General features: G+C 40.7%; 1 protein-coding gene across 7 annotated transcripts in view; it reads left to right on the top strand.

Moving 5' to 3' along the window:
* The window catches only part of Lrrc49 (leucine rich repeat containing 49), a 93,739-nt gene that overhangs the window by 66,775 nt on the left and 13,468 nt on the right, over positions 1 to 13,496 (top strand). For all 7 annotated transcript variants that reach the window (XM_027414843.2, XM_027414849.2, XM_027414846.2 and 4 more), the window contains 4 exons: positions 1,158 to 1,241; positions 5,293 to 5,456; positions 11,191 to 11,428; positions 12,495 to 12,680. In XM_027414843.2, the coding sequence (XP_027270644.1) occupies positions 1,158 to 1,241; positions 5,293 to 5,456; positions 11,191 to 11,428; positions 12,495 to 12,680 (672 nt within the window). The remainder of the gene's footprint in view (positions 1 to 1,157; positions 1,242 to 5,292; positions 5,457 to 11,190; positions 11,429 to 12,494; positions 12,681 to 13,496) is intronic.

Here is a 13,496-nt window from a genome sequence, read left to right as displayed (position 1 = left end):
TATTCCAATGTATTTTTTTGAGGCTAGTATAAATGATTCCCTGGTTTCTTTCTCACTGTGTTTGTCATTGGTATATAGAAAGACTATTGGTTTTATATGTTATTTTGTTGTTGTTACTTTTTTTTTTTTTTAGCCTGTCATTTTGCTAAAGGTATTTATCAGTTCTCAGAGATTCCTGGTGGAGTTGTTAGGATCTCCTAAGTATGGAATCCTACCATCTGCAAATAGAGATGCTCTGACTTCTCCCTTTCCTATCTGCACCCCTGTTATTTGCTTCCCTTATTGTACTTCTCTACTTAGACTTCCAGTACTATATTGACTAAGGCTGGAGAATGTGGACACTTATGTCTTGTTCCTGGTTTAAGTGGGAATGCTTTTAGGCTCTTCTCCATTTACTATAATACTGGCTGTTGTTTATAGTCTTTTTAAAATTTATTTATTTTTATTTCATGTACATTGGGGTTTTGCCTGCATTTATGTCTCTGTGAGGGTGTGGATCCCCTGGAATTGTAGTTACAGACAGTTGTGAGCTGCTATGTGGATGCTGGAACTTGAACCCTGGTCCTCTCTCTGGAAGAACAGCCAGTGCTCTTAACTGCTGAGCCATCTCTCCAGCCTGTGTTTATAGTCTTTATCATGTTGAGATGTGGTCCTTCCAGACTTTTATCATGAAGGGATGTTGGATTTTTTTCAAGAGCCTCTTCTGCACCTATCAAATTGAATGATCATGTGATTTCTGTCCTTCACTCTCTTTATGTAATATATAGTATTTATTGACTTTTATATATCGAGCCAGTCCTGAATCTCTGAAATAAAGCCAAGCTCATGGCAGATGTGTCCTGAAGTCATTTCACTAGTTTATTTTTTCCGTCTTTATTGAAGTAGAGTTGACAAAATCTCAGTGAAAGTTTGTATAATGAAAAGTGGGACACTCCGTCTCCCCCTTTCTTTCTTGTGTTAATCCGTTAGATTTAGCTCACTTACAGAGTTAGGTGTAGACTTACGAATATACAATTCTTTTTAGAATTTAGGATGTGAGAAGAAAGGAAGAAAATACCAACCCTTCCTCCAGGGACTGTTTTCTGTTAGCACACACCTCGTTGCAATGTGGCTAACACCTCAGGATACTTTCTCTAAAAGGCATTTTCTTTTTCTAGGAAGAAGAAAGACGTGTGGCATCTGTTGTAGCCAAAAAAGAGGAGGAGAAGAAGAGGGAAAGTCATAAGCAGTCTTTGTTGAAGGTATTTCCCTCAGTGTCTGCCTCCGCTGTGCCCAGGAGCACACACACTGATGCTGGCTGGCCCACAGGAACATAGCTTTCAAAATTAAGTTTGTGTTTTCTTTTTTGTGAAGCCCTGCTAAGAACCTTCATGGATTACAATGTAAATAGACCTGACCTTAGGAAATACAAAGGTGCTGTGTGTACAAGATGTATAAGATGGGCATTGTAACAGAAAGAGATACAACTGCAAGGTAAAGGGAATTAGGGCATTTGTGTATTGCCTGGCTTAGCATGTGACTTTGGATAGCTCTGTGATTGACAACCATCTTTACAGAAGTTTGTATGAGCTTTGCTCCAAGTTCATAACAACAGCTTTTAAAACCTAAAACAAAAGGTTCTCCATTAGCACCTTTGATACAGAAATGGTGAAAATCTTGAGGAATTCAGAAATGAAAATTCATTTTAAAGTAGTTCTAAGTGATAAAGCATAACTGATATAAACTTCTCTGAGTAGTGATTTCTTTTCAAGTACTTCATGGTATCACAACTTTCGATTAAGACAGGTTAGAATGGCTAGCTTCTAGCTGTGTCACATGGGGTTCTTAACTAAGCCCTGTCATCCTCAGCAGTGCTCCTTTTATTATGTAGGTGCTTTTCTCTTTAAAGTGATTTTTTTCCTCGAGGCCTGTGGAACCCTCTTGTGTGATGAGCGTGGCAAGGAAGAATGAACATGGAGATTCTTTTGATTTAGCTAGAAGTCTGCCAACCTGCCAGTGTAAGGAGAACCTAGGACAGGCACAGAATCAACTTGACTTTCAAATTTTATCTCAGTATCACCACCCCCATCCCTGCCTCAGCTTTTTTCTTACCACCAGAATTTAGGGAAATAGGATATGAATTTTAGTGGACGTTTAAAAGACTATTTGGAAAGCTTTTGTGACAACTTTAGAAAATAGCATTTTCTTTGAAGTCCTAGAGCTCTGACTGCTTATGAAGATTGTTTAGCTTTTTGTTTTTTAATAAGAGAAGTGCTGGCAAGAGAGAGAGAAGGAGGGAGAGAGAGAGAGAGAGAGAGAGAGAGAGAGAGAGAGAGAGAGAGAGAGAGAGAGATTATGTCAGCACCAGCAGGCTCAGACCTGGCCCTTGCTGAGAGCTGAAGGCCCAGTCAGAACAGAGTTCCAGTACTCCAGAGGCTGCTTCTCTGCAGCTGCACATACTGATCGATTGTGGAGACGATGGAAGTGGGGTGGGAAGGAGATGGAAGCAGGGTGGGGAGGATCCAAGGCGTGCAAAGCCTGCATTTTCAGCTGTGTTCTCTCATCTTCCTGTTTCACCTTTGAGACCAAGGGAAGTGATGACTGTGCCATGTAATTGTCAGTGAAGAATGGGCTCAAATGGTAGAAGCTGAACTTCACTCCACAGATATTTGCCACTTCCACATATACTTGGCAACCTGCTGCCACCTAAGTGGTGACAGGCATGAAGACAGCTGGCCTATCAGTGCATCGGTGACCTCTGGGAACAGAGCACTCTTGCATACCCTTAGAGTCTGGTAGAGGCATAGTCCAACCCTTTGTGCCTTTCTTTCTTGTTCCATAGATACCTTGAGCCCTCCTGTGGCTCCCTGCCCAACCAGGGATGCCCACCCGAACTCAGGATAGACTACTGACTTAATAATGTACCTTTTTCTTTATCCAGACCCCAACAAAATCACCTGCTCCCTTGCTCAATCTCATATCAAGATGCTTTTAATAACCTAAAGAAGGCGCACCACTCTGGTGTGGGTGTAAGAAAGAGTTTGCATTTTCAGAGACCATCTTGTTACACATTTATTAACATAGCCAGTGGTGGAAAGATATTTTATGACTTTTTCTAAGCACTGCTATATCTATCGCATTATGATTTTTTTTTTCTGCCAGTTAGGAAGCCCAATATATGGAGACAGTGGTCTTGCCACTAGGTAGAACTAACAGCATTGTTTAGATTAGAGAGTTAGGTTGGCACAGCCATCAGCAAAGAACTGAAATAGAATTCCATAAGGTAAGTTTTTTTTTTTAATTCTAAATTAGGGTAACAGTGTTTTATAGCAGAATAGCAGGATTTCAATTACTGTGTGCAAGAACGTTATGCACAAAACGTCAATCATCTCAGAAATACATACACAGTATTTACAGTGCTCTAAACTATACAGACATTTGAAATAACAAACTACAGAACAAAGAACTTGGGCCAAAACCATTCTAAATGTAGAAAGAGAACTTTGAGAAGGTTAGTTCCATTAAGCAAGCTGTCACTTGTGGTTCCTAGCCAGTGCCACACACACTTGCTAAACTCTTACATAAACAAATGTAGGCAGAGGTGCACCTAGAAATGCTTGTTTTCATTTGTACAGGCGCCCTCCAAGGGAGTGGGAGAGAAGCCCCTGCCCCCTTCCCTGGCCCCAGAGCACACTTCCTAGAGAGGGCTTAGTAGCTAATTTGGTGGATGTTTTTCACTGGCAGTTTTTGAATGAAAAAGAAAAAGAATCCATTTTTAGCATTCTGATCTAGCTGAGATATAATTTTAAAATGTTAACCTTTGAGGCCAGCAAAATGGATCAGCAGGAAAGGCTTTTGCCACCAATTCTGATGACCTTAGTTCAGTTCCAAGAACTCACATGGTGGAAGGTGAGAAGGTGAGAACTGACTCTTGCAAGTTGTCCTCTGACATCCATTCCCTGCATCATGGCACATACAGGCACACATACACACACAGACACAGACACAGACACACACACACACAGACACACACACACACACACACACACACACACACACACACACACACATGCAATAAAAATAAGGGCTACAGAGATGGCTCATCAGTTGAGAGCACTGGCTGCTCTTGTATAGGACACTGGTTCAATTCCCAGCACCCACATGGCAGTTCACAACTGTGACTCCATGTTGAGGGGATCTGACACTCTCTTCTGACATCTATAAACACTGGAACTGTGTGGTGCACAGACTTTCATGCAGTCAAAACACATAAAACATAACTTTTTAAATAAAATAAAAATAAGTGAAGTATTCCCTTTTGAAAATGGTGATAGTACCAGAATAGGACTCCTTTAGCAGTCACTGTAAGCTGGATCTACTTAGAATAGAGAATGTTACTGGGGGGTGGCTTCTTCAGACTTGCATGTCCTTTGTTCAGAAAGGACTCTATGAGACAATTGAGTTTCAAGGCTACAAGGTTCTCAATGCATGAGCAGAACTGGAGCTTGTTGGGGGGCAGACTCCTGAGCCCTCTAAGTACATGGTCAGAGATGGGCCAGGTTCAGAAACCCTCCAGGTTAGTTGAGGTACTTTGAACTTCAGAACCACTGCCTAAGGTCATTGCTCTAATTATCTCAGCTTTCCTTTTCTTCTGGGATGATAGTAGTTATCCAGAAAAAAATTTTACACAACAGAATTTCTTCTAGTAGTCTAGATAAATTTTTCCAGCCTTAAATGTCATGATCTATACCACGGGGCCTGGAGAGATGGCTCAGCACTAAGAGTGCCCAAGTTTGGTCCCCAGCACCCATATTTGGTGGTTCACAGTCCCTTGTAACTCAGTTCTGGGGAATCTGATGCTCTCTTCTGACCTTCACAGGCACATGCACATAAATAAAAAAATATTTTTAAAACCAAGTTATACCATGAAATATAAAATACTAATTAGTCCCTACCCTTCTTTCCCCTCCCTGATTACTGGGTAAAAGATAAAATATTAGGAGTTTTTCTTTTGCCTTGTTTGAGGACAGAGGCATATAACTTTGCCAAGTCAGAGTTTCAGTTAGTGTGTTAAGTATATGACCGACTGTCCAGAACAAGAAGCACTTGTCTTATAGATGATTTCCCATGTAAGCTGACAGCATTATTAAGAGATTTGAGCACAGGGCAAACACAAGCTCAGGGACTTGCTTTAGATGGTGTGCTGGTTGTTTGCTTTCAAGGAATTCTCAGAATGTACCAGAAGGACCGGAAGCCAGTGTTTCTCTCTTCACAAATGTGTCATATAACTGTTGTTCCATTACCTTCCTGCAGGAGAAGAAACGACTAACGATTAACAATGTCGCTCGAAAGTGGGACTTGCAGCAACGAGTAGCCAATCTCACCATCTCTCAGGACAGAAAGGACTCTGAGTCCCCTCCTCAGGAACCCTGTAAGATTGATGGCAGCGCCATCTCTGCGTTCCCAGAGGAAACAGGGTATGCAATGGCGTGTTGAATGCAATGGCATTTCTTGAGTTAAATTTTAAACAGAGATGGGAAACCATTTAACATAATTATTTTTGAGGAATAATTTTCTTAAGGAAGTCAAAGCTGAAATTAAGAAGTTAAGAGAGAAAAATTGAAAATAGAAATCTGACTGTAACATTTCTCTAATGGAAAAGCGCCTCCCACCCCACAGTGGTTTGCTAATTTTTTGAAGGGGAAACTTTTAGGTGACTAAATGCAGTCCATGAGCCCCTCTGTTCATCTACATGGCCTTCTAGATACCCTGGCTCAAGAGAGAAGAGAGCTTCTGAAAGCTCCCATCCTCCAGTGCACTTCCTTTCCCAGCCTTTTTGTCTTAGGCATTTGGTGAGTCTGTTGCTAGCTGCATGTGCTACCCTGTGCCCTGTGTGGCAGCCGCTACTGCATTTTTGAATAATTCCGACAGTTAGTCCTGATGCCAAAATCCCAACTGTTTAGGAAGATGATGCCAGAGGATCGCAAGTTCAAGGCCAGTCTGAACTACAGAGTAAGTTTAAGGCTAGCCAGTCCAACTTAATGAGCCTTTGTTTCAAAATTAAAAAAAAAAAAAGTAAGTGACAGAAGGTTAAATGTGGCTCAGTGGGAAAGCACGTCATAGCATACACAAGGCCAGGTCCAATTCTCAGCACTGAAAATGCTCTGGACAAATGCTACTCAGAAATTGCCTTAGCCCCAACAATGCTTCAAGACAAGCTCAACAAGGGGAGACCTTGGAAGAGTCAGCTCCAGACACTGGAAAACACAGGCACAACTTTGGGGGTTGTGGTCTGTACTGTGTGCCTGTTTTCCTGCAGTTTACCCCTGCAGGAATATGGCTGTCACCTTCATGATGAGCAGCTAGCTGGTGAGTGAGGATCAGCGGGGGAGAGAAGATAGATGCCAGGCCATCTAGCTGAAATTCATCATAGTTCAGTGTTCTTCATTGAGTATTCCTCAGGTTGTGGTCATTTTTAGATGTTAGAATTCAGAGTCTATCGACTGATTTCAGAGTTAAGCTATGTGCTGTGATGCTCTTCTACTCTCCATGTCACTCAGAGAGAGGAGCCCAGCATCAAATCCAGACACCCTCTTTTCCTCAAACCTCAGAACTGTCCAAACCTTGTCACATTGTGGTTTGTTTAATATCTGAGGCATTCTCTTCTTACACAATTTTTTAAATCTGGGATTTCATATTGCATGTGGTTTTTAAGACTGAAAGCAATATACCTGTACTATAGTCAACTTTCTCTCTTGTCTCTTGAATAGAGCTACACTTCCTGAAGTCCACTGTCTCCATGCCTAACCTAGTCTTGTCACTCACTGCCTTAGTACTGTCTTGTTTTCCATGTCATTTGTAGGCTGTGACTTTTTTCTGGTATTATATTTTGTTCTCATATCCTCTTCTGTTTCGCCTATTTCTTTTCTATCCTTTCAGCCTCTTAAGTGGCAGAATCCCTCAGCTCTCACTCTGAGATTTTCTTCTCATTCTTCACTGTTTAGCTTGGGAAGCTTGCGCGTGTCAGTGGCTTTAAATTCCATTAAAGACGAGGACACCAAAATGTATATCTTTTCCTTTATGGCTTGCACATTTAGATGTTGCATAAGAAAGAAATTCTAAAAATATTGTCCTCATTTGGGTTCATAAAAGTTTAAATTTTGGTCTTCTTCAGTCTTGGTTCCACCTCAGACTGATTTGCATGTTTGAGGTGAGGGCTGATTTTTCATTCCCTTCTATAGGAACAACCACTAAATCTAGTGTTACATTGAGAATACTCTTTCCTTACCTACTGGGATCTGACTGTTTTCTTAGCAATGGGAGTAGGTGGGAGTTTCTTTCTTCCTCATCAATGCTGGGGATTAACTCAAGGTGTCATGGTTCTCAGTAAGAGCTCTACCACTGACTTGGTCCCCAAGTCTAGTCCTTCTGAGCTTCAGTTACTCCCCTGTGTCATCTCCCTTCTCACTCCCATCCTGTTTGACATGAAGGGCTCTCGCAGCTGAGTGACTGCAATCTTTATCCTTATTTCCACTGCATATCCAAGGCTGCAGTTTGTTCCTTCTTCAGCATGGGACAGTCTTCACTCTGCAGCCTCCTAAAGCTTGCTGAACTCCCTGCTGCCAACAGACCTTCAATATCAAACTTGTGTGACTTTATAACTTTCAGTCACTTTACTTCCCTGAATGGCATCTTGAAGGGAAGGGATTTAGACACATATGCTCATTCCTATCTGCTATTTTGCCTGCGAGTATAGGGTAAGGCATTTTAAATGTTAGAGATCATATTCCTATGTTCTTTGAAAATCTTTTAAGTTGAGCTAACACTTGTCTTCAGACAGTGATGTAAGTCATTCTTCCAAAAGGTATAAAGCTAGTGTAGAGAGCCACAGAGTCTTTTCTTTAGTTTTTGAACTTGTGTTTAAATACTACAGGTGGTTTTCTACTTTAAGCCATCATTGATAGTCCTTAATATTTCCTGATGCTAAAAAGATAGGTCATCCTTATATTACAGTGATGACCTCTGACCTGTGGGCATATAACTAAATGCCTAGGAACAAGTGTCCATGAAAACATTATGGGCATATAAAGGAAAGAAATTCTTTAACACTTGCTATATCCCATTAATGATTTTACTGTTCCCTGAACTTGGGACAGCTCAGCAGTAAACGACACACTGCAGAGGTCTTTTGCCCAACAGAAATGGCAAAATACTAGGTGTAATGTTTCCTTTGCTTACATTGGATGCATGTAGTGAAGCTGGCTTATTTTTGGTCATTTCCTGTCTATGAACACTGGCCTTTTAGCCAACACTGCTATAATAAAATATAATGCATAAAATGAATTTCCACACACACGAATGTTGTAATAGAAAATTCATAAAATGAGTTATTGTAGGAATCAGCACCACTTACTCGATGGGAAAAGAATCATCTGAAAGACTTGAAGTATTCTGTTCTTGCCTGTTATAAGATGCCTAAAGGCAAAAAAAGAAAAACAGAAGTGTTCAGCCCCTGGAATAGTGTCCTTTTTGTTGGCATGTACAGTGGGGTGTGGAGCAAAGTTGGCCTGGCTCTTAAGAACCTGACACTTTACTGCATTAAGTAAACCTCCTCTCCCCACACCTTTCCTTAGGCTCCTTCAGTAACTGAAGAGACAGTTGTCCCAGTTGTGTTAGAGAGAACTGGTTGAATAGATGGTACCTGGACTTGAAATCAACCACTAAAGAGCTTGAAGATAATTCCCATTGGAGATCCTACTGCCTGCCGTCGCTTATTAATCTTTGAGTTTGTGAACATAAGTAGTAAAGTATTTAGCTTTGTGAAAAATAAAATTTGAAAATCATGGACCCTCTACAGAAGAACACTGCCTTTCTCATGGTGTAGGTTCAGGCTGAAAGCAGGTAGGAAGCAGCCTGGGCCCAGCCACTCCCTAGAAGTTGAAGTCTTACCTAGTTCTTTTTTCCCCCCTCATTTTTTATGGCCAATTAACCATTAAAGTCTCCCTTTTATCTTCACCTAAATACCTGGTAAAATGTTGTCATTCATTGATAATGATCTCTAAATGTATTGAGTTAAATTCAAGGTATGGTTTTATGCCTTTATTACACAGCACCTCTGAAAACACATTGTTATGGAATTAGCATTTGTAGACAAGGAACCTTGAACTCAGAAATGCAGAACTTTCTTGAGAGAATAGCAGATCTGGAGGCTGAGTCAAATAGTTTCCCATGTCTTTCTGTTATGCCCCAATTTTATTAATCCCCCTGCATCCAGCCTCTTCCTCCCAAATCCTTCACAAACTAGATATACTAATAGGTCTGAAATGGGTTTCTGAAGATAGAGGATACATGTTCTTCATCTATGTATCCCAGCACAAGGACTCACACCATGTGTGCTCTTTGGAATTACTTTGCAAAGGCTTCAACTGTGACTGGCCTGCCTGCCCGCCTACCTGTCTCCCTTCCTTCCTTCCTTCCTTCCTTCCTTCCTTCCTTCCTTCCTTCCTTCCTTCCTTCCTTCCTTCCCTCCCTCCCTCCCTCCCTCCCCTCCCTCCTTCCCTCCCTCCTCCTCCTTCCTTCCTTCCTTCCTTCCTTCCTTCCTTCCTTCCTTCCTTCCTTCCATGTATGCATATTGCTGGAGATTGAACCCAGGGCCTCATCCCTAGCCCACTGGCTATGGTCTTGCCCTGTTTGTTTAAAATCCTTTTTTGTTCTTCATCCTATGGGGTAACATCTTACTTTTCAACCTCACTTCCCTCATGGCTCTCCTGTCTCTCAGGGTTACAGTCCTGTGTCCTGGTGTCCCAGTCATATTGAAACTGGGCTTTCACCACTGTTACACATAGTCAGGCTTCTGTCCTCCTGTGTTCCTCTTGTCCCTTCTCTGGTCCTGGTAAAACATTGTACCTATGATTCAAGCGTCAGTTCAAAGGCCGCTGCATTTTGAGACCCAGATTCTCCCCCTAAAGGAATTTGTCATTCTTTTTTCTGTTTCCACAGCATACAGTTGAAACACGCATTCTCTAACAATAAGCACATTATAGTTAATGACACGTTTACCTTCTTCCCCATCTTCTGTCTGGAATGGAAAATCTTTGAAGGCACCTAGGTATATTTTAACTTCTTTTTATATCTCCAGTGCCTAGCACAGTATCTCACACATATAATAAGCTCTCTGTAAAATCCTACTGATAGTTCAATGATATAGTGAGGTCATTTCAGTGGAGCAAAAGTTAAGTGCTGTTCAAGTTTTGAGCCGGAGAAGAACCATATGTCACATTTCTATTTACAGAGCAAAAATTTTGAATTAGATCAAGGAGCTGTATTGATTCTCTGCTTGCTCTTCAGGTTGGCTTTTATAGGTAGCATGGTTCCTGCCTTGGGACTAACAGAAATGACCCTGTCCGTAGAGTATCCAATATGATACTGTGTCTATAGCAGAATTTGTGCTTATCACTCTTGTTTCAATTTAAGGAGGGAGACTTGATTGATTTGTATTAGTTACAACTCAACTATACATTTATAGTTTTTTGAGGCATCAGACCATTAAAAAATAGAGTAAGCATTGCTCACTTAACTCTGTAACTAAGACAGCAAATAGTTTAATGTTATATATTTTGGAAATAGTTTACATTGTCTTTTATAAATAATATTTTATAATGTCTCATGGAAATAAATTGTAAAATGTATTTATTTAGCTAGATAGATTTATAAATTGGGAAAGTATATTTATATTGATATAAAAAGATCTCAATGGCATATTTAAGGTATGTGAAATTATTATCTTTCATTAATATGAGTAATTTGCACTTGGTGGGTTTTTGTTAATAATTTTTCTATTTTCAGCTAAAATATATAGTTGGATGTTAATGTTAATCTTTCAGATAATCTAGTAAATTAGTCTAAGGATGCATGAACGTGAAAGTATGAGGGAGGCTGTGTGGGGAGGAGGGGGCCATCAGGAGACAAATGAGGTGAGAAAGGAGAGCAGGGAAGGGGGCTGGACAACACTGGATAGGAAAATGCCATAACAAGCCTATTGCTTTGCAAGTTAACTTTAAAAAAACTAATAAAGATTAATCTAGGATGCACTGGTTTAATTATGGAAATGGAGGTAAGGAATATAAACTGTAAAGTGCTTTCCAGCATGATGCTCTAGCCTGTTATTTCCTTTGCATGCTCAAGACTTTACTTAAAAAAGGACTTTTGCAGGTCTCTAGACCCAGGGCTCAGCAATGCATTACAAGGCTTGTCAGTCACAGAAACACACTTGGTGGAGATAGATGGAGACACCCTTTCACTGTACGGCTCAGGGGCATTGGAATGCTTGGATCGGAACTGGAGTATTCAAACAGCCAGCATGGTCACCACTGTCTCTTTCACATTCATCGAATTTGATGAAATTGTCCAAGTGCTTCCCAAACTGAAGATGAAGTTCCCAAATTCTCTGGTAAACACTTTCCTTTGGAAGTATGTTTGAATTGTTCTTCAGTCTGACTTGTGTGTTCTGGCCAAAGCCTGTTCCAGCTTCAGTTTCTATAGTTTCTTTTGTGCTGATTTTCTGGTGCTGGAATTTAAATTAGTTCCATAAATGGCCTTGCAGGTTTGTGTTAATATTAGAAATTATATCTCTAAAAACAATCCTTTATTCAGAAGAAACGAACAACGGAATTTCATGCCCATTATCTATTTCAGTTTTACAAAGAAGGCCACACAGCCCTATAGCATGTATTTGGGTATTGAAACTGGCATGGATGGGTCATGTATGTTCATTACATGATCTGTTTGTTGTCCTCTGACAGCACTGAAAAAACTCCAGGCTGCTGACTCGAAGGCAGCTTCGCTGGCCACAGTATTGCACTAGTTACTGTTATACATATGAGCTTCCTCTTGAGCTTTTCCTACAGTGTATTTCTCTGGTCATCCTTTTATGGTTCATGTGTTTTCCTTTTTCATCATCCCTAAAGAAGATAGGTAGCAGTAGAGGCAGGTGTTTGGAAAGAATATCCAAGTTGGCAAATAGACCATTTGCTTTAGTGTTTCTGTTTTAGTGCTTTGCTTCTGCTTCACCAGTTTTAAGTGTCCAGCATGGTTTTCAGAAAGACACAGTATTAACAGGGTGAGTCCTGTACTTAGAAATTTCTGGAATGTTCCAGTCTTTCCTATATTCATGAATGTTAATGTAAAATGTGCAGAATATGTAAGGCCTAAAAATCATATGAATTCTTTGGTATTTAGGTAACACTAAGGAATCCTGGTTGTTGCTAAATGGGGATGTCCTTTGCAGAAGGAGTCACCCAAAACTCAGTTTTGGACAGATGCCATCAATGACTGATGATTGGGCACATTGAAGTTAAATGAGCTTAGAGCATTCCATTGATTTAATGTGACTGAAATGTATTTACTAAGCCCGAAGCTTACGGAGTTCCATGGGAAATGGCCTGTGAAGTGTTAATGTTAGTATTTAAGGTGTTTAAACTCCAAGCAAAGACCTTGCATGTGGTTTATTATTGCAGCACCTTAAATTCAGGGAGACCAATCTTGTAATGCTGCAGCAGTTCAACGCCCTAGCACAGCTTCGTCGGGTTGACCAGTTGACAATCGATCCTCAGGGAAACCCAGTGGTCAACTTTACACTCTGGAAATACTACGTGCTATTTAGGCTCAGCCACTTCAGCATGCAGAAAATAAATGGAACAGAGGTAAGAAAAGAAAAATCAGACTGCAGAATGAGCTTCTGTTCAACAGAGCTCCTGACTACACACAGTTGGAAACCTATGATAGAACTGTTCAGAAACACTGTTTCTTAAAAATAAAATCTCAGCACTCAAAATATTAAAAAGAAAAAAACATACACAGGCAACACATGTGCACACACATGCCCACAAGCACAGGATCGGAAGCAGTAAACAGATGTTGTCCCTGGTGAAGAGTAGCTGCTTTACTGATGTTTGGGAGCATTTGGAGAAGTGAAACTTGGAAAGAAAATGACATTGAAAAAAGAAAATAATGTAACTTTTGCAAGTAAGGCAACCTTTTTATTTTTCAAAATGCTCTGCAGACTATGGCATGTAAGAGAGGATAGGGAAGTCAAATGAAATGTCCACTAATAAAGAAGGGAAGAATAAAGTGGAGAGAGAAATCTAAGCTCACATCTGGACCACTCCGCTAGTAGTTGCTCATGGCTGCTGTGGCCTGACGTGGGATAACTCAGGTCTGAGTTGAATAACTGGAAAATTATTTATGGAAATCTATTTTTAAATTGATCTTTTTGAGTTTGTCCCAAGACCAATCCCTCAGCTACTCAAAGACTGTGTTCTCTTTAGATATTAATTGGGCGGGGGGAGGGGGGACTATGCTTCTCTTGCTATTGAAGCTAAATAACCTCACAAAGGGGAAACCATCTTTCAATTGTTGTTAGTCTCACGACGGTGCCCTTTGAAGTTCAGAAGATGAACTGGAGTCAGCTTTGCTGGGGTAGGATTGCTTCACAGCCAGGACACCACAGCTGCCTCTGG

This window comes from Cricetulus griseus, chromosome 4, assembly GCF_003668045.3.
Source record: "Cricetulus griseus strain 17A/GY chromosome 4, alternate assembly CriGri-PICRH-1.0, whole genome shotgun sequence".
Classification (NCBI taxonomy): Eukaryota; Metazoa; Chordata; class Mammalia; order Rodentia; family Cricetidae; genus Cricetulus; species Cricetulus griseus.
The sequence above is the reverse complement of the archived record's forward strand: the minus strand, read 5'-3'. Positions and strand labels throughout refer to the sequence as shown.